The sequence below is a fragment of the Strix aluco genome, chromosome 27 (assembly GCF_031877795.1).
Source record: "Strix aluco isolate bStrAlu1 chromosome 27, bStrAlu1.hap1, whole genome shotgun sequence".
In the NCBI taxonomy this organism is placed as follows: domain Eukaryota; kingdom Metazoa; phylum Chordata; class Aves; order Strigiformes; family Strigidae; genus Strix; species Strix aluco.
This window is the reverse complement of record NC_133957.1, coordinates 1,348,225-1,368,492: the sequence shown is the minus strand read 5'-3', so window position 1 is coordinate 1,368,492 and position 20,268 is coordinate 1,348,225. Positions and strand designations below refer to the sequence as shown.

Here is a 20,268-nt window from a genome sequence, read left to right as displayed (position 1 = left end):
AAGTGATACTTTATCGCATCAGCCCCTCCAGCATCATTTCTAAGCTGGTTTCCAGCAGAATGGCTGTTCTCTGCCCTCACAGCCTCTCTACAACCACAAAACCACGGAGGAAGAGGGAGACAACTGAACTGCACATCTCCTCCTGCTTCCACACAACCTCTCCTCCCTTGCCTACCCCCCCCCGGGGCGGCCAACACCAACACACGCCACAGGACACGCGTGGCCAAAGCATCAGGAAGGTTTAAACTGCCGAGGACACGCAGGCGAGGTCGTTACCTCGACCCCCCGGGGACTTTCACAAGCCTGCAGATCATTCCCATTTTTTGCTAATGCAAAGAGCTGGCTCCGACCGCCGCCAAGGAATTGCTCCATAGCCCTGGCACTGCAGGACACCTCCTGTCAGCAGCGAAATCCGGGAGCTCCCGGTATTCCTGGCAGGTTACGCGGGCTGGCCCTGACCCTGGGCTTTGTCAGAAACGTTCAGCGGCTCCAAAGCGCGGTATGGAGGGTGTCCCTGAGAGCGGCACGTGATGGGTACCACGCGCGGCAGATGTTCGACGAAACAGCCACGCTGTGTCCTGATCCACTTTGGGACAAGCAAAGCAAAAAAGCCAAAAGGGATCCTTAAAGCTTTCTGCTCCCCTATGGAAAAATCAGCAGTGCTGCGAAGGGCTGGGGCTGCCCCAGGACAGACTCGACGCCAGCACACACGAGATCTGAATTTGGACTCTTCTGGCTGCGCCAGGGTGATCCAGTTCAGTAAGAGAGGGGTTTTTCCCAGTTTGGCTGCTACCAGGAAGTGACAATCACCCCAGTAAAACTGGTAAAACTCTCCCATACAGTCAAACCCTCAGAGATGTGTCATGGGCGATTTCTCCACCTCTGAACGACGGGAGAGGTGTGGCCGCGCGCTGACCAAGATCTTTGCTGCAAATGTTTGGGGTTTACTGGTGCTAAAGGGATTTAGGCAGAGTAAATGAAGATCATTTCCCATCTTAATTAATCGTGCTTTCACTTCCTGGCACGTGGGAGCCCGGCCTCCTGCGGCGCAGCAAGGAGCCTCGACTTTGCACAGCCACGACCGCTGGAGCTGTGCAAAAACGCAGGAAAGACTTTGCAGCGTTTCTTTGTCATCATGAGAGCCCTGCCCACAAGATGAAGAACTAAAAACATCCCCAAAAAAGCCAGAATCCCTTTTCATGGCCATATTTCTCCATCATAATGCAAGGGGTGACCTTCCCTATTCCCTTTCCCCACCGCACACTTCTAACGTGTTCAGAGGCACCTGAAACCATCCCCACCGAGGGGCCGGGGACGATCCTCCCACGCCCTGCAGCCCCCCCCACCTCCACGCACCCATCCCCACCACGACACGCACGGCGATTATAATATTAGAATCCCACCTCGCCTTCCCAAAATATCTTACGTCGAGCGCTAAGAACCTCACGACAGCCTCACCCCACCGCTGGGAATAAGGGATGTGGAGGCAGCAGCATCTCCCCCAGCATCGCTGAGCACCACGGCTCCGGCCACGTCTGCGCGTCCGCTAAAAGCCACGTTGCAGAAGCATCTCATCTGACGGAGCGCCGAGCCCCCGCCTTGCGCCTGAGCCTGGTGTCTGCCAGCGGGGACACGGGACGAGACGCATCTCCCCTGCCAAGAGTGTGCAGAGGAGGGGAGACCTCGGGGATGGCTCAGGCCAAGACGCATCACCCCCCTGACCTGGGCGGAGCGGGACAGTGCTTCGAATAGCAGTAATTGTGCCTATTGCACAACCGCCAGCGAGAAAAATCCTCTCCCCTCCCCTCCCCGCCCACCCCACATCCCTTTGAGGCAAAAAGGAAGAAGGCTGGAAACATCCTTCCTCTCCTCCGGACAATGCGATGGAAATAGCAAGGGAGGAGCGGCGGCGGAGGCAGCCTCGGCTCGGCGAGGATGCGGGGCCTGGCCAGCGGCAAGGAGCTGCGCGCGGCTCCCGGCTTCCGGCCATTGTCCCAGCCAGGGCCGAGCCCCGCGCAGCTGCACGCCCGGGATGGCAAAACCGAGATTGCCTCTTTGCCCCCAAAGGAACAGCCCTGAAATGCAAAAACCTGTGCCCTGGCCGGGAGGGGCGGCCACAGGCACGGGCGCCACCTTCACCCGGGACCCCCAGGCACAAGGACCAGGGCTCGGATTTAACCCAAACTCCACTGGCAGCCACCAGCTGCCGTGGCAGCACGGCGATGGCTGTGCACAGTCCCGCAGAGGGGCTGGAAACCAAAGTCTTTGCAACAGGCGCAAACACCGTGATAAAATCCACTCCTGAGGCCGGTGGGATTTTCCACTGCAGGGAAAAAAAACCAACAAAACAACAAGACAGCAGAAGACACTTTCTCTGGACCCAGCCCGGAGGGCAAAACAAAGCCTCCAGGGAGCAAGTTCCACCCTAAATTCCTATTTTCTCCTCCAAATGGGAGGTGCACGTGTTCAGGCTCCTCCAGCATGCACGTCAGCAGCTGGAAAACCCTGCAAGGACCAACGCAAGCCCGTCCTGCCAGAGGACGGCTGCTGACGGCAGCTCGAGCAGATGAGGGCGGCAGAAGAACCTGGCCAGGGCAGAACTACTCAAAATTATGAACCAGTCCCCAAACTTGGGACCGTGACTCAAGCTGGTGTCAGTTTTGTTATGTCCTGTTCGGGAGGGCTTTGCAGGTTATTGCTTGCAGCCCTTTTTCACGATCAAGGTGGTGACAGAAAGTGTTTTTCTTAAAAAACATAAATGTGTGTGTGTATATATATATATATATATAAAACAAAAAAAGGCTCGAGATGCTTTTAGGACCCAAGCTGGGATTTCAGGACTGGCACCACCCAAACGAGCATCACAGAGTCAGCAACACAGCCAGAGCCACAAACCCTCCGGCGCTCCCCACCACCTCCGCAGCCGCGAAGGGCCGCAGCAGGGACAGAAACAGGAGGAAGAGAAGGACGGCCGACGCCACGCACCCCCCTGCTCCTCCTCGCCACCGCCCAGCCCTGCGAGCCCAGAGCACGGGCTCCGCTGAGCCCATCGGAGCCAGCAGACCAGCCCTGTGCAGACCGGCCTCCCTTTACCTGCCGAAAAGCGGGGCTGGGCCCTCTCAAAGCCCGCGCTGCTGGCGGAGCTGCTGGCGTCGCTCCCGAAGCCCGGCCAGGCAGGCAGCGCTACGAGCAGAGCTGCTCTGCTCCCTGAAGATTCCCAAGTGCATTTTTGCCCTGCTGATGGGTTAAAAATAGAAAGCATCAGTATTATTGTCCTGCAAGCAAATATAGAAAGATTACATCCTCACTGCTAAAATCTATGCAACAGAGACTTACTCTACGACAGACACACAGGAAAGCTCTATTTCTGGAGGCAGTAACTTGGGAAGTTAGCACAACATCCTTAAGAGCATTCGTTAAACTGACGCGCCGCGGCATTAAACACCAGTGGTAAACTTGCCTTCCCCCTCCTCTCCTCGCTTCCCTGGGTTTTTTTGCAGGCTTTTCTGCATCTGCCGCAGGCCGCCTGCCTGCGCTGGCCTCCGAGGAGGGTGCACAGGCTTGCACGACACTCCCACCGAAGAACATACTGCCCCGGTGCTGCCCTCGCAGATGGGAAAGCAAGCGTGATCCAATTTGGGAGCGGTCTTGTCACCGTCCTCACTTAACACTTTCCAGCTCTAAACGAAGCGCTGCTGTGGGAAAGCGGGTGACGCCGTCCCGACGGCCCAGGGAGAGGGGCTCCGCAGAGCGGGGAGCTGGAGGCAGCTGGACACCCCATCCCTGCTCTAGTTCCCAAGGGGTAAAAGCAGTTTGCACGCTCCTTTTGCAAAAGCAGTGTGCGTGCTTCCCCCTAAAGGGAAAAGCCACCCGTGACCTTGGTGGCAGGAGACCTGCTGAGCTTCCCCGTCCCCCCTTCCCCACTCCTGCCCATCACCCCAGCTGATGCCAGAGGGAGGGGGGCCTCAGCTTGAACCTCATTCTTGGAAAGGGAAGATTTCTACGCAAGCTCGGCCTTTCCATGAGTGTTTGTGCGAACGCACTGGACCGCTCCCACCCAGCTGGGACCGGGCTCCAGATCCAATTTCATTTCTCAGAAAATCACACGGGAGATGAGAGGAATGTGTCAGGTCACTTCCAGCTCCAGGCGGGAACGCTGGCTTCTGCAAAAGTAGCCCTAGGAGAGAAAAAACCATGGGCAAGGGGATGTCTGTCCTTCCAGCAGCTCCCCGGAGAGGTGCCTAAATGGAGACGCACCACCAGGACCCACCATCCGACACCAAGCTCCAGTCTCAGCAGGCGTGGGCATCGCTTAAGGGATCACTCAACTCCCAAAACCAAACAGCCTCCAGCTTCCAGCCTTCGCCTGCCTCGCTGGGGGCAGCAGCACCATGCAGGAGGGCCCAGGAGGCTGGGGTTGAGAGGTCACACCAGCATCCCCAGCGCCCAGCAAACATCTCCCACTCGTCACCGCTAAGGCAGCGAGGCTGTAAATACACTCCTGCAGACGCAGCGAATAGACCAAGCATAACTCACTTCACCCCCCTCCCCTTCTCCCCAAAACAAAACACACACCCAGAAACAGAAGGAAACCAGTCAGGAAAAACCCGACAGTAATTCAGCAACTATTTCAAGCGTTTTCATTCCCAGGAGGAGGCTGCTCTGCCCTCTGCCACGTCCCCCCCGCCGTACCGGAGCTGCCCGGTGCCCCTTCGCCGTCCCGTGCCAGGCGCTGGTGGGCAAAGCCTGCGGGGCCCTTCTCTCCTCATTTAATACCGCGCACATCTCAGCTGGCACTTCAGCGCGAAGGCGACGCCAGATTTCTCTCTGCTGAGCCAATGCACTTGGAAATGCATGACGACTTCAGCAGATTAATTGGAAACACAGCCTGGGTGTTGCAATCCCAGGAATGACTCCAATTTCAGGAACAAATGTTTTCATCTCTAACTGGGAGCAGTCACCCAAGTGGAAGGGCGCATTTTTGTTGCTGTAGCTCACCCCTCCCCTGGTGCGCGGGCGGTGGGAAGAGCGCAGCACCTCACCGCGACGGGGCCGCTGCGCCGGCGCTTGCGTCACCGGGGAGCTGCTGCTGCTGCCGCAGGGGTTCCTCGCGCTCCCGCTCGGCACTGGAGAGGGACGGCCCAAGGTTTTCCTACGTCAATCTCCTCTTGCAGCACCACATCATTCCTGACGGGGTCTGCAGCCTCCTCGGCCGACAGCAAGAGGTGGGCGAACAGGAGGGGACACGAGGGTCCCCTGTCACCGGCTCCCCAGGGACGGCTGTGGGGCTGGGCAGAGCCAGCACCGCAGCACCTCTGCAAGGTCCTGCGGTGCCTCCGCAGCATCCTGAGGGCAACATCTCCAGCTCTTGCCCTGGTGGCTTCCCAAAAGGCCTCTGCCCCTGCCCAAAGCCCCAGCTCTCCTGCTCCCCCCACCAAGGCTGGAGAAGATTTCCCTTTGCCGCACGACTCTTGCGTTTTCCACACTCGCCCATGGAAACTCTCCTCCTGAAGAGTCCCAAACTCTGCTTCTGCTGAAGGACACGGGCTTTGAGAGCTTAAAGATTCAATTTCCGTGCCCGCAGTAGCTGGAGGTGACTCTTCTGCTCTGCATCCAAGGGGTGGTGACAGCCTGGACCACCACACCAGCACACCTCAGCAGTGCTGGGGGAGATGCTGATGGTCAGCAAAACCTGGCTCCCCAAAGTCAAACCCAGGAGTTCGAGGGAGAAAGGACCCACTCCCCCAGCGAAGGTCCTGGGCTGAACTTGCCAGAGGCTGAAGATAAATCCCCATAAGACCATTCGCTCCATCTAGTGGCAAGCCATCCCCATGCTTCCATATTATTTTTCCCACTCTCTACAGCAACAACTCTCCCTTTTCCAAGAGTTTCAACATCAGTTTGCCATTTCTTTGCTCAGCCATGTTTGCTGCCAACCTCCCATGCTCTCTTAGGTGGTCCGTCTGCAGCCATCGCAAGCCTTGACGTTCTCCTTTTGCTGCCAAACACAAAAAGCTCTTCCACAGCTCAGCAGCGGCTTCCCCGCTCCCGAAGCTTGAGGTGATAAGGGAAGGAGAAAAGCTGGTCTATCCACCCTCAGAGCCCTGGCAGGGAAATCTGCTCCGATATCCTGCTGCCAGGGCTCCCGCAACCCAAGAAAAACTGTGTGGGCTGCGGAAAGGGCATGTGGCTGCTGCTGGAAAAAAAAAAAAAAGGCAAGCTGGGAGCTCAGGGCCAGGCTGAGGGAGCAGCCAGCCTGCACGTGTGGGTCAGCGAGCACCCAAAAGGGAAGGAGGGTCTGGCTCTGGAGGTGCTGTGGCTGCTTTTTACCGATCCCCGTCCCGGCTGCAGACACGGAGCAACGCCTGGGTAAATTCCTGCTTTGGCAGAGGTGCAGCAGGAGACTCTCCTGCAGCGAGCGGCCGGGATCTGGAGCTAACAGCGAGCAAGCACAGCCCCGGCCTTGCACAGCCTAGATGAAGGCCATGATTTCAGCTAGATAAAAGTATTTTAATCTTCCCAGATAAATCAGCTCCTGCAGGCCTGATTTCTGCCAGCTCCATCTCCTCTCCCAGCTGTTTGGCCTCCGCTTTCAGCAAAGCCCTGCCAAGCCGAAGCCTGACCCAGGAGCGGGTGCATCCAGCGGCAGACAGCCCCGAGCTGCACAAACCCTTCCTGCAACCCCCCTGCCCCGCTCCATCCACCGACCCCAGCCCCAAATCCAATTCCTTTTTTTGTCTCTTAGACTAAGAGACTAAACATAGCCTCACAGGGCTCTTGTTGTCTGCATGGAAGACACAGCTCCCAGCCAGACCTCTGGGTTGGGATTTCTATTCCCTGCCATAAAGTTCCTGACTCCCTTTCTTATTCAGTGAGATAAGAGTTTCTAGGCACGGAGGAGCCGCAGACGCTGCCTCTCACTAGGACACCGCCGTCCCTTGCTCGTGACCGGACGGTGCACTCGCTGCTCTCACCCCAGTCTCCCGCTTCCCACATCAGCCACCTTCCAGCCACGGCAATTTCAGCGCGCTCTTCTACGGAAACTCTTGAAGACAACGTGTCAGATGGCTCCCTAAAACACAAATCTGCTGGAAACTATTCACCCGTGACCAAACCCTCGCCTCAAAGTCACGTAAGTCATAGCCTTTCTGCCATTAATTTAGATATTCTGACAAAATAAAACCACCAGGTTTTGTAACGAGATGCCACTCGTCAGCTTTGCTCATCCCAGAGCCTGCTGCAAGAGCTTTATTTGGGGTATCCCTATCTCTCCAACTGGGAGATCTGTACACTCACGCTAAGTACACCAGAAAAACAACCAGCAGCAGGTAACTGGGAACCTCTCTTCTGAACTGGGCTGTTGGTGGCAGGCTGGTCGGTAAGCGGGTAAGCTCTGGCAAAGTCTCATCTCTCGTTCCCAGGGTCAGGAATGTGCGAGAGCTGCTGTGAGGAGATGAACGTGGAAGCCACGTGGACAGAGGGAAAAGCCACGGGGTTTTGCAAGGATCTCCTCCGGGAAGCAGCACTGTCGGGAGGCCTCCCCCACCAAGTCAGAAGATAAGAGGGCAGAAGGGAGGACATGCAGATTTCTGCAGATACAGCACACACCCAAGCTCAAACCAGGCCTAACCCACAAATCCTTCTGCAAGTTTCTCTGTCCCACCTCCAGATGTGCCAGCACCCCATCCTACACCCTCCACCCCTCCCAGGCTTCTCCTCAGACACACCCTCCACCTTCTTCGCTCGCTTGGCACATCGTCCCAGACACGTCCGCGTGGTGTGAAACGGCCTCTCCGTGCCAGCATCCCAACCTCCCCAGCAGGGAAGCAGCCAAGCGCTATCACTTGTTCCCATCACCGTCACAGGCTATCACCCAGTCCGGGCTCCTGCAGAAGAGAGAGCGAACCTCCACCCAACCAGCACAGTTACTCATGAGTAAGCCAGACCCAACAAGACATCCAACCCTGACAGCAAGGTCCCACCAAGGGAAAAAAAAATAAATTTAAAAAATCCTCCCAGTTCCTTGATCTTGACAGATCTTTCAAGGGTTCGTCATCAGCACTGTTACAAATCCACACCTCAAAACACAAACAAAAACGGCAGCCAATAAAACTGACAGGAACCGCAAACGAGACTTGTAGATCTTCGGCCAGGGAAGGAGCAGACTCCAGACGTTTCTCCAGGGACTCCCTTCTGCTGTGATCTGACACAAGAAGAGATCAGATGTGGCATTGCTAGGATTGTTCACGAGATGGACAGAGCCAACACAGAAACCACAAGCTAACCTCTGCCTCCAGCACATCCTTGGCTTGGTCCACTGGCCAAAGGAGCTGATGGCTGGAGCCTCCTTTGTCGAGATAACCAGCCTGAGCTTCACCATCAGCTCTCCCTGCGCGGCAGATCCTACATCTGTGTAGTTTTGAGTCTTTTCCACTGAGTCACTGCCCTTGCTGAAGTAGCCAGTACGGTGCTGGCCACAGCATGGAGACCACTCAGAGAGTCATGAGCTACTGAGGCGATGACATCTCCTTACTCCTACTCAACGTTTCTTGGTGTCACTCAAGCAGCACAGACTCCGTGGAGCCTTCAACCCTGTTCAGTTATTTTCAGGGACTCGAGCACAGCCACCACGGCATCGCCTGAGCAGAGCCGGCATCATCTCTCTCCTGACAGCTCAGTTCCTGCTCACGGATACAGATGCTGTCGATTCATGCCAAATAAACCTCTACTAGGAAAACCCACAAGAAGTACACGAAGTCTGCAGGCGTAGGGAGACAGAGGGCAAAGGCTACCCGGTAGAGACACGCTGCAGGCACGTCTTTACTGCTCGGTTGCATCCACATCTTTGCAGCTACAGACCACCAATACAGTACTCTTAGTCTTCCAAGTCTAAAGACTAGTTTATCCTCCCAAGGAAGGTGGTTAACATTCACCTGCAGTATTTACAAAGATAACAAGCAGCACAGAGCTGATGTCTAGCTCCCCGACTCTCTGCAAGGCTCCTACCTGTCAGTACAGGGTTCCTCAGGTTGCTGCTCGCTCCAGAATTGGGGGTGCATTGCAACAAGCCCTCTCGGTGACAGATGAGACACAGAACCACCACCCCCTGCTTGGTTACAACCCACTATTGGTATTTATTTTAATCAGAGTCACCGCGTGGTGCAACTGAAGCGCCAAAGCCTGTCTCAAGAGCGCCCGCAGCTAGCGTGGCAGGCTGGGGGCACGGGGGTCTCTTTTTGCAGTGCCTTTACCTACAACTGTTCGGCATCTCTAGGTCTGCTCACGAAGTGCCCCTAACCACAGCGGAGACGAGCAGTGCACCCGCGAGCCTGTCCTTCACACTGTCCCCTAAAGCACAGTTGTACGCTTGCGCCGTTGCGTTTCACAAGTCGCAGGCTGCAAGAGCTGTTGGTTCCCCCGCTCCTAAAACAGCACAACTTGCTGCTGTAGTTTGTCATGGTCTCAGTAGTCATTTTACCACTAAATTTCCATTGAGAGACTCGGAAATATTGCAGAAACGGCCTCTGCAGGATGTGCTGGGAGATGTCTGCAGACAGCACACGCAGGGCTGACCATCACCAGAACCCCCCCAGCCCCCCTTGTCTGATCTGGGATATAAAGTGACGGTGCCTGTCAGTGCTGAAAAACAAAACTCTAGAGTCTGACTTCAGGGTAAGATCCAAATCCACCAGCTACAGCTGTGATTCATCTGCCAGAGTCGACATTTCAGTGCAGATGTCTGAGCAGTAATCCCGTGGTGGACATCCCAAAACGGTGCGGTTTGTCTGCCCCGGCAGCTCTTCCGCCTCCCCGAGCGCGGCGACACGTGGTTCAGGCTCAGACGCAAACGCCATCGCTGCAGACACCTAAAACTCAGGGAGTTAAACCCGATGCATGCTGCTCCCAAGAAGCGAGCAGCGGCATGGATCTGCTCTCCCCCAAAGCCAAGTGGAGCCCAGACGCCCGGCTCGGCTCCCTGTACAGGAGTCAGAAAGCAGAGTCCCCAAAACACGTGTGGAAATCGGTTTTGGGGCGGCGGTGGAGCCGTGGCGGCGGAGCCATGCCAGCAACCGTTTCATTTGTGCCAATTTCACAACTTCTGAGACATGAGGAGTTCAACAAAAACCCTTCCTGCAATTTAAAGGAACTTTTTATGGCTCCGCATCATGCACGGAGGCTACCCGAGAGCTCCTAGAAAACTGAATGCACAGCCTAAAGATGACGGCATCCTCCAGGCACGCGAAACCTGGGGTGTAACTGCACTTCGGGGTCTACGTTGCTCTGAGCATCTTAGAAAGCTGCAGCCAACTCAACCCACAGATGACACCAAACTCTGCCTGTTCTCCCTCCCTGAGCATCCCCAGATTTTGGGGCTCCGTGCAGCCCTACACGTGATTTTCTAGCACAAAACCGGGTCCGGTGCCGATCCGGTGAGCGCCGAACACCCCGGGAGGACGGGCACAGCCACGCGGCGGGTGTTTGCAGGTGCTTCGTGTCCGTACAGGTGTACGACTTGGATGTTTGCCTTCCGGGGTGTTTATCTCCGGGCTGTGTCTGCACACAAGCTTATCTCCAAGGGGAGGGGTGTGTTGCTCCTGCACACACTGTTATCTCGAGGGATGTGGGCCTTCCTCCGCGGTGAACACCGCACGGGTGAGCTTACCTGCAGGCCCCGTGGCTTGGTACCCGCGCCGGTGCTGGGGCCTGCAGCATCACTCCTGCTCCTCCCCATCTCTCCTGCCCTCTCCCTCGCTCAGCCCCAGTCCCTTTTTCACCACCCAAGCGGGTGGCACTGAAAAATGCAGCAGCTCTTCGAAGGAGGGGAAGGGAAGGAGATGCAGGAAGGGCAGAGCAGGGAGAATGGAGGGATGGTGGGGTCCTAACAGAGGAGCACCGATCCCATCTGGACGTGTTTGGGGCCTCCCCACAACTCTCTTGACGGAATGACCTCAGGAAGAGCCCCAATTTCTACATAAACACCTCATCTCTTACCACCTCATCCCAGCTCTCTAGTTCGCAGAGGGGACAATGAACTCAGCCATTCCTAACGTTCATCTGATGTGGCCAAACCCTCTAGAGAAACCTCCCAGCACCTCCTCACCACCGGACCCGTTCTGGCCCAGGGAGGAGGGCTGCCTGCGGCAGTCTAAGGCCATCGCCTCTCCTGGGAAGGCACTAACTCGCTCTCACATCACCGCAGCATCGGCTGGACACCTCCATCTCCATCTGCTGTGTGCACACTGGCTTCACGGGTCCAGCCCCACCAGGTGTGCTCTGTGGTCCCTCCCAGCACTTCTCAATCACTCCAAGCCTTTCCAAAACACCCAGAAGCTGCTGCAGCGGAGGCTCCTGCAGCGCAGCAGGGGGAAGGATGGCTCTGAGCCTCCCAGACAGTGCTCTCAGCAGTGCCCCGGGCCGTTTGGTTTTTTCACAACACCAGGATATTGAGTCACGGTCAGCCTCCCCGCAGCCTGCGCTCACCCATGCAACCACCCGGCTGCTGGGGCTCGTCTTACCCAAGACACGGCTCCGTCTCCAACCTCCCCGCGCGCACTCGACCCTGGGCTCAGCGGCTCTGAACCTGCCGAAACGAGGAAGCTGGGAAACTCTTCTGGCAGAGCTCCCGAGCGAGCACAGCTTGTGTATTCGTTGCCTCAGATCTACCCGGTCTCCTCTAATTTGCCCAAAAGCCCTTGGCCTCTTACGCCCGCAAGTTCAGCTGTCACGGGCTGTGGGAAACCTCAGCTTTGGAAATGCTGCATTTACAGTGATGCAACTCGGGAGACATTTGTCGTCCAAAGTTGTTTTTAAGGGGGCGAGGTGGATTAAGCCGCCTGGTTTAGGAATTGACCCTCAATGCAGATGGCAGTGGCCAACTGCCTGCCTCGCAGCCTCCATGAGCTGTAACCCTACCTCCCTTCCTCTCCCTCCCCCACAGCCCCGGTCCCTTTGCTCACACGGTTCCTGCAATTCCTGGCCCTCGGCTTCGATGCGTTGCACAGCTTCTGCCACCATCTGGGCTCCATTTAGGGGAGCTGATGTTTTTCACAGGGCTGTAATCTAAACTTTGGTATTGAGTTTACATCTCGCATACCAGCGTCTCACCACTGAGCCTGGCCACGCAGAAGGGGTGTCTCGGCTGCCAGGCTCGGTCCTACCGCAGAAGGATGCGGCATGTCGGCGGCTCCAGTACCTGGGAATTGTGCTGCCATGAATGCAGAAGACCGAGAATCGGGGATCCATATGCACAAACCACCTACAGATCCAGCGAGGCATGGACCCTGCCAGTGGGTGCGAGCCGGGAGAGCCCAACGAGCTGGGAATGAGGTCAGCTTCCCCCGGGAGCCCAGGGAGGCTGCAGATGGGAGTCAAAGCCCTGAATCAGCATTATCCAGGCTCCACCTCTAGCAGCAGGAAATTCTCCTGATTTTTGGCCTTAAACCCTACCCTTATCTCCATCCAGACACTGCAGAGTCTTTCAGAAGAGTCGGGTCCTGCAAGCGGTGCTGGACGTTGCTCTTTGGAGGGAAGGGGGCTTCTCCTGGGGCGGCGGGGCATGGACACCAAGAGCCAGTGGGAGCAGACGAGCACCCAGTGCAGCATCACAGGCCTGGTGCTGCTCTGCCTGGCCCAGACGGAGCAGATACAGCCTCTGAAGCCACATTCTACCTCTGCCTCCACCAGCAGCCATCCCAGACTGCCCGCAGCCTGCTGCCTGCGCCCCTGCAGGCCATGCCTGTGGAGCAGGGAGGAGATGCGAAGGGATGGTCCATTCCCACCACCATCTCTGACCAGCCGGCAGAGTCCAGCTTCGAGCTCGGCCCTTTGACACACAGGCAGGCTTGTCCTCTCCAGCTGCAAACGAACAACCCAGAGCACAGCTCCCAACCTCTTCTAAAGCAAAGTTTGATTATAAATTTGGCTGAGTTAAAGAGGTTTGAAAAATCACGAGCGTCCCGCAGTTATGTGTCACATCAGATCATGCTATGAGTTGTGTTAGAGCAAACAACCCATCGCCTACCTCTTCACTGGGAGATGGAGGTTGGACATCCCCTTGCCGCTGCCACCTCCCTAGCACCTGCCTGCTCTCCCATTCCCATTTCTCACCTCCCATACCAGGCTCCTCAGCTCTGTCCCTACAGCCCTGGCCAGAGAGCAGGAGCCCAGGCTCGTGCTGAGCTCCTGTAGGTCCCAAGTGTTGCTTGCTGAGGCAGCTGGACCCACGCACCACCTCTATGGGCTGGAGCTTATGAAGGAGGAGAGGAGATATTCGTTTTATGGATATTTATCTGCTGGGCAGCTGGGAAACCAAGTTTTGCAAAGGCTATTCTGGGTGGAGAAGAAGAGGTGCACACTTGGGAAAGCCTGGGGAGCTGGAGACGCGAGCAGAGGCAGCAGAAGCAAGTCAGGGATGCAGAGTGGCTTATGCATTGCCTGGTCCACCGCTGTTTGCATTCAAAACGGCACAGACACAACCCAACCACACCAGCCACAAGCTGCTGAGCTGTTCGGAGAAGGACGAGGGCTCTGGTGGGCCAGGGCCCAGAGCCAGGGGTCTTTCAGCAATGCAACACGCAGCGCCGCTGAGTCTGTCGGCACCTGCACTCCCAGGCGAGACACGCAGATCTCGCTGCCCGAAAGATCCGACGCTCCCAGGAGCACGTCAGGACACCCAGTTAGACTGGGCTCCTACCAGACTGCTCTCCACCCTCTTGGGCTCCTGCTCCGGCGTATATTAAACAGACATCAAAATGCACAAAGAGTCTTTAGCAGGGAGCTGCTCAGAGCTCTCCCTTCCCAGTGCCCTACTCAACACCCGCGTCTCCCATTCAGCTATTCCCTACGAACCGAGAGCAGAGTCGATCAGCCAGGCTGCAACGGATGAGGGACCCACCGCTTGGTTCATCCAGGCTCCTGACCCAGCCCCAGGCAGGCCCAGCTGCCCGTGAGCAGGCGACGACCGGCCACTGTCCCAGCACGGGATGTCGGAGCAGCAAGCAAAGGAGCACACAGAAACCCCAGCTGCACGCAGGGCCTCGCCGTGGAAGCGCACACGAAAGAAAAACCAGCTGAAAAGCCAGAAAAACGCAGGCAAGGTGCTGCATTTGCACAGGGGCTGGCACGACAGCTCCTCTACGAGCCACCGGCCCAGCTCTCCAGCCCCCACAGTTATTTATGAACTGCGAGGGCTCGCAGCCGCAGCACCGCCCTCCGCCCTCCTGCCAACACACTTTGCCAATGGGCACAACAATTTTTGCAAGAGTGCTGAGAGCTGATCCTGGGCTGGGAGGCTGGTCCGAGCGCCGCAGGGGCAGCGGCAGCCCCCAGACACCCCCCTGCACCCCCGCCTGCCCCCCGACACGTCCGCACCAGCCTTCCTCCACCTTCCTCCGCCAGCTGCAAGGTGGGCAGAGCCCCAGCCAGCGTCCAGAGGAGCGGCTCTGTGAGCCCGCCGGGCAGCCAAGATGGCTTGATCCCAGCAATCCACAAGGCTCAGCCAAAACCAAAAAATAATGTTTTCATACTTTGACTTTTCAGGCAGGATTTAGTCATTTGTGGACACGAGGGCTTGGCAGGACTGTGCTGCCTCCACTTACCTACTCCAGTAAGCAGCTGTTTACGACAGCAGAGCCTTGAAGATGGAAGGAGAGAGAGGACTTGTGATTTAATTTAAAAAGAGGTGAATTATTCTTGCTTTGTTTATAGAGCATCCAGCTGACGAGGAAGGGGGGAATTCAGCATCCTGCATGGCCAGGGATGGACTCGCCGCACGAGACAAGGCGTTGCAACACAAACAACCTCCGACGGCTCCGCAATGAGCGCTCGGACAAATCCAACAGGGACTTTTGCCCCATCTACCTAATGGCTAAAAAATTAGTTATAGGCAGAAAAGCCAAACCCTCTCTGAGTACACTTGCTTTAAAGAGGCAAGTGGCTGAGTGTGGTCTGTCATACTAGAAAAGCAGGTTCCAGCCCCGGCTTTGTAAGGGTTGTACAAGCCCTGTTTGCTCACCCCTGCGCTGGGGCACTCGGAGTCTGCCCGACACGGGCAGGGAGAGCAGAAGTGAAGCGGTAATCGATACAGGCTCGTGGCGGGGAGCTGGGGGCATCCCTCGGAAATCCTCCGTGCGTGGCTCCAAGGGTTTGGCCCCAAACTGCCCCAGCCTGGGCCTGACACCGAGGGTTACAGAGCCAGCCTAATGCATAGGAAGCTTTCAGAAAGACTGAAAAATTCAGAGGGGTCTGAGGAGCCCGCACTGCTGTGTCCCCCTGCTCTGGCTTTCCCTTCTCCAGCACAACGTGCTCGGTGCCACCTTTGTGCTCCGCTCCTCCACGCTGCAGCACTTCGGGCTCAGAGTTAGACCTCTCCACGTCTTGGAGGCCAGTTTTTATGTTCACCATAGCAAGGTTTGCATCCCTACCTTGCTCTCAAGACCCCTTTCCCACCGAGTCCCTGGGTCCAGCCACCTGTAGTCTCACACCCTTTGGTGCTGGAAACACCAAAAGAAGAGCCTCCTGCTGATGTCCGAGCTTGATGTGCCACCTCCACGCCAGATGAAGATACAGATAACCGCCAAGCTCACCCTGCACAGCGTGGCTATCCCATCTCAGCACCCTGCAGACCCCCTTCAAAAATTCTGTATTTAAGGTGGGAAGAAAGGCTCCCTGGGTTATTCTTCCCAACCCAAGATATGCAGCCCTGCATCTCCCTGCTCCACTGCAGCTCCCAGGCCGGGTCACAAGCACAGCCGGGTGCCTCCAAGCTCTGGAGAAGAAAGGGATGAGGTTTGCAGGGAAGAGCTCATATGGAACTAAGAAAACAGTTTCTGCCACAACACAACCTTGTTCTGCCACCACCATTATGAGCACCTGTTTGGTTCCTCACCCAGAACCTTACCTTAGTCCTAAAATCACCTTCCAAGCATCCCAAGAGCCTTGGCCATCACTGCTTCAGAGCAAGCCCAGCTCCAGGGAGCCCCAGGGACGTCACCAACAAGGCAGGAGAAGACCTCGCTGCGATCCTGCGCACACCTCACCACACTCTGTGGGAGCTACAAGCCCAGCTCTGAGCAGCCAGGACAGCCCACGGATCTTCTACAGAGGAGTCAAAGCACCGAAAGCCCTTGCACTCGGGAGCCAAGATCCGCTTTAGTCCCCTAATTCTTCTCATTGAGCCAACAGCAAGGTTTGCCCGTGCTAGCATGCGAAGGACAGAGCCATCTTCACCTCCCAAGGCCTGGCCTGTCAGAACTTCTGTCTTGCAAATGTGTCCTCAACGCCTGACAGTGCCGAAGCCACCGCGTCCCTCTCTTGGTCTCAACACACGGCCTTGGGCGTGGGATGAGACAAACTGGGAAGGCAGGTTACGAACACACAAAGGAAGCTCCACCAACACCTCCAGTTTGCCAGAGCGCGGTGGCTCCCAGCCTCGCAACAGGCAAATGGTTTATCCAGCCACAGAGCCAAAACCTCCCCCCACCGTCTGCGAAGGGTGCAGAGACATGGGCAGGCTCTGCGGCACATATTCTCTGAAGAATTTAAAGAAAAAAAAAAAAAAAGGAAATTGCAAGAAGCTACAAGTTTGCCACCACTGCGTCATGTGTCTAAGCCTGCTTCTTCTTCTGATGAGCTCTGACGACCGGAGGATGCGAGCTGGGAGAAGGACAAGGCTGCAGAAGGGTGGGCAAGGCTCAACATGTGCCGGCACTTCCTCCGAACCACTAAACGACACCAGATCTGTTGGCAAGATCTTTGTTACAGTTAGACAGGGTGCCTCTCTGTGTAGAAAGAGGATAAACCAAGCCTAATCTAGAGTGCCAGAAGATGAGGACAGCAGGAGGAGGGGAGAAAAAAAACTCTTGTTCACCTCAGCAAAATATTAGTTCTGGTGCAACTCCCCACCTCAGTGTCAGATTAAAACTTTTCAGGCACGAGCCCAAGGCTTATCTGCTGCTCCCCTCCCTTCTCCCACATTTCTGTTATTAAAACCAACTAACACTACTTATCTACAAATCCTGCCTCTTAAACCAGCAAAGCCACACCACAGTTCCTGCAGTGTTGACGCTGCCGTGGCCCTTTGCTGAAGTGGCGAGCCCGGGGGGAGGCCAACAGCTCGCTCCCCACAGACCGTGCACCGTCTGCCTCCAAAGCTCATCCCCTGCGCGGGTCCCACCACGATGTGGTTCCCACTGTGATGCTCTGCAGCCAGCATCTGCATTTTCACACGCTGATCAAACCACTGAAAGCATCCCAAAGGCTGAATTTCCACAGGAGCCTGTAGCAAAGCCGGCATGGAGCAAGTCTTCAAGGAAAGGGAGTTATTCCAGAGTTGTGCTTTGTGACCAGCGTGGGATAAAGCTCAAAGAGGCACATGGAAGATTTCACTCGGGCAGCGCATGGATCCGCAGCACAAACCCATTAAGCCTGGCCACTGGCAGGAGAAGTTTTTCATCAAGGAGCCTCTGTGCCCTCCGGGCAGACTCCACGCAGAAGTTGTACAGCTGTCCCGAATTTGAAAGACAGATAAGGCTCAAATGATTCATTCAGTGTAAACCTTTATTTGTTCTTGCTTACCCAGAAGGAGCCAGCAGCTGCTAATGCTAAACTGGGCCAGCTCCCAAGCGCAGACAAAGGCCTGCAAAAATGGGTTTAAGGAGGAACTGATTGTTCAAAAAGCAGTCCTAGAAGAGGGAGTTAGAAAAAGGGAGTGCAGCGCAGTGCAGGAGGAAGAGGAAGCCAGAGAGCACCTAAAAATAAATTTTAAAAAAAGCAGTCAGGCACAGGACAAAGGCCTCGTCTGCACGTGACCCGTTACCCGCAGTGTAGGCAGGATGCGAATTCAGTACACAACACTCACTCCCCAGCAACCCCACGTACAGAGCCTCAGCCACCTCGCAGCAAAAGCCACGGCCAGCACCTTTCATCCCTGGGATGGGCTCCTGTCTCCTGTGCCATAAATCCCTGGGGTGCAGGATGCTGCTCCTGCCCGTGCCCTAACCCCAGCACGCTGTGTCTGAGCCACTCCTGGGCGGAAATCCATCTAAACCCAGCAGAGCTGGCAGCAGACAGCTTCAACCATAGTTTGACAAAGTTAAAGGAATTTAAATGAAGTCTGGAAAACAAGATTTCTCCCAAAATGCACTCTCAAAAATAGCTAAATCCTGCTGAAGGACTAGTGGGGGGTCCCTCTGCACCCACCTAGGCAGCACCTTATCAGATCTGAGCAAGAGGTGGTGGGAAAACGGCGAGTTCCCAATGAAACAGCCAGACAAGGCGGAGCAGGTAACAGATGAGCCTGTCCTGTGTTTGCTGGTACAACTGGGACTGATGCTGTCTGCTCCTCTGCTGTGGCTACAAGGCTGCGGAAAGCTCCCATATAGGCACCAAGCTGGGACGCTGCAGACTGGCCATCAAAATCTTGAAGCCCGTAACCCGCCTGGGTGGTGGTTGTGTCCAGCAGACACAGATTGGAGCTTCAGCTCAGGCCCCTGCGTGAACCGTTCTCCGCGTGCCGTAGGGAAGGATGCTCCCGTGTAGACCTTTAACCAGCCCACCCGACTAGTCAGGATCCACAGCCCTGCACAGAAGGAAAAAAATCCCCCAGGGTGGGAAAAGCACTTACAGGATGGGCTGAACATCACCAGCGCAGCAGATATCTTCAGCCTCAGTGCAACACTCTGAGAACATCCAGCTAGTTCCGCTCCCGGGAAGCCACCACTCTGCATCCCACATTCACTTCTGCTTCACTCCTGCCACCAACGAACGGATCTGGCCATCAGCGCAGCAGTAAGACGCATCTGATAAGGCTGCTCGTCGCTGGGCCAGATGCAATCGGCCACTTAACAGACTCTCCAGCACCGAGTCACCCTGTCACCTGAGCCCTCTGCCTCCTCCGGAGCACGTACGCGCTCCGGCAACTCTTATTTCCTACTCACGTAGATAAGGCTCTCTTTTTGAGCACGAAAGTCTGAGGCTGCTGAGCCGGGCTTTACCCAAGCCGTCCCTTCAAAGCTGCCATGAAACGCAAACAGGACTCCTGCATGGCCTAAATTTGCTAGTCTTTACCCTACAGTCCTTGAACTCATGACTACTGAGTAACGCGGCTTGCTCAGCTAACCAGCAAGCTAAGAATAGAGACCTTGAAGTGAAACCTACTGGGATTGGCAGCTATTTTGAGCGCACTCAGCCGGCGGGGCAGCGTGACATAAGAGGATACAAAGAGGAAACTCTGCACAACAACTCTCACCTCACCAAGAAAGATTTGGGTAACAGAAGGTAGAGCCACCGCGCGTGCTTTTGAGGCAAAGCAAATGCTGTGAGGAATCCCCAAGGCCATCTCCACGGCGCTTTGCCAGCTCACCCCTCAGAACCCAAGCCGTGGCACCTGTGTTTGCGGCAGCGTGGTACAAGCGGGTTGTCCCCAGGCACAGCGGTGCCCTGAGCATCCCCAGGACCGGCTGAGCCCCCCCAAGAGCCGCACAGCTGGACCCCAACAGGCACCAGCCCAGCATGGCCATTGCTCTTGCTCACTTGGGATCCAGCCAAACCCCAGCAAACCGCCTCCCGTGCTGCCCGTGCCTCCGCCACGCGGCCCACAGCGGGCCGAGCGTGTTGCCATAGGCTCAGCCTGCCCAGGCACCTCCGTGGAGCGGGGCTGCCAGCAATCCTGCTGCGACCGAGCCCAGGCTCAGAGGGAGCTGACACGACCAAAGCAACCAGACACAAACCCCAAACCTCGTCGTTGCTTCCCTCAAGCTGACCCTCACAGCTCTTCAGGGTAGCAGAAAGGGCTGCGATCACGCCCAGTCGCCAGATGTGTTTAGGAAAGATCTGGTCTTGGTTAGCAACTAACATTAAGATTAATGTAGGGAAATTTAAATGGCAATACTCGGAGCGTATTTGATTTCAACCCTTAGATACTGGGAAAACAAACACACAAGCTACGGTTTCTGGAAATCAAACTCACCACCTGAAACCGGTCCCTGCAGCAGCTCTCTGCTCGTTCACAGGGTGTCCCTCTCGTCAGCGTGTGCATCTCAACACTCGTGATGCCAGCATATTCTGCCAGCTTACTCAAAACCGAGAAATGTATTTTCTACTGGTTTTTGGACAGGAGTAAGTCATAAACAGGGATTGACAGAGTCCACAGTGCTAAATGATTGAATTCCCCAAACCCACCAGCTTAGTCTGTTACAAAAACATCCTCCAAAACTTACACAGGGCATCCGAGGGAACACGGCACCTCCAATTCCAGTCGTCATCCAGACA

The 20,268-nt window shown here is 56.1% G+C and overlaps 1 protein-coding gene across 7 annotated transcripts in view; it reads right to left on the bottom strand.

Moving 5' to 3' along the window:
* The window catches only part of HDAC7 (histone deacetylase 7), an 89,350-nt gene that overhangs the window by 29,196 nt on the left and 39,886 nt on the right, over positions 1 to 20,268 (bottom strand). Inside the window, exon 1 of one of the 7 annotated variants that reach the window (XM_074807550.1) lies at positions 18,623 to 19,248. The exons of 4 other annotated variants lie outside the window; for them this stretch is intronic. In XM_074807550.1, the coding sequence (XP_074663651.1) occupies positions 18,623 to 18,725 (103 nt within the window). In that variant the 5' untranslated portion in view covers positions 18,726 to 19,248. Of the gene's footprint in view, positions 1 to 3,093; positions 3,112 to 18,622; positions 19,249 to 20,268 lie in introns of those variants that run through there. 2 more of the 7 variants (XM_074807546.1, XM_074807555.1) reach the window with 2 other exon arrangements.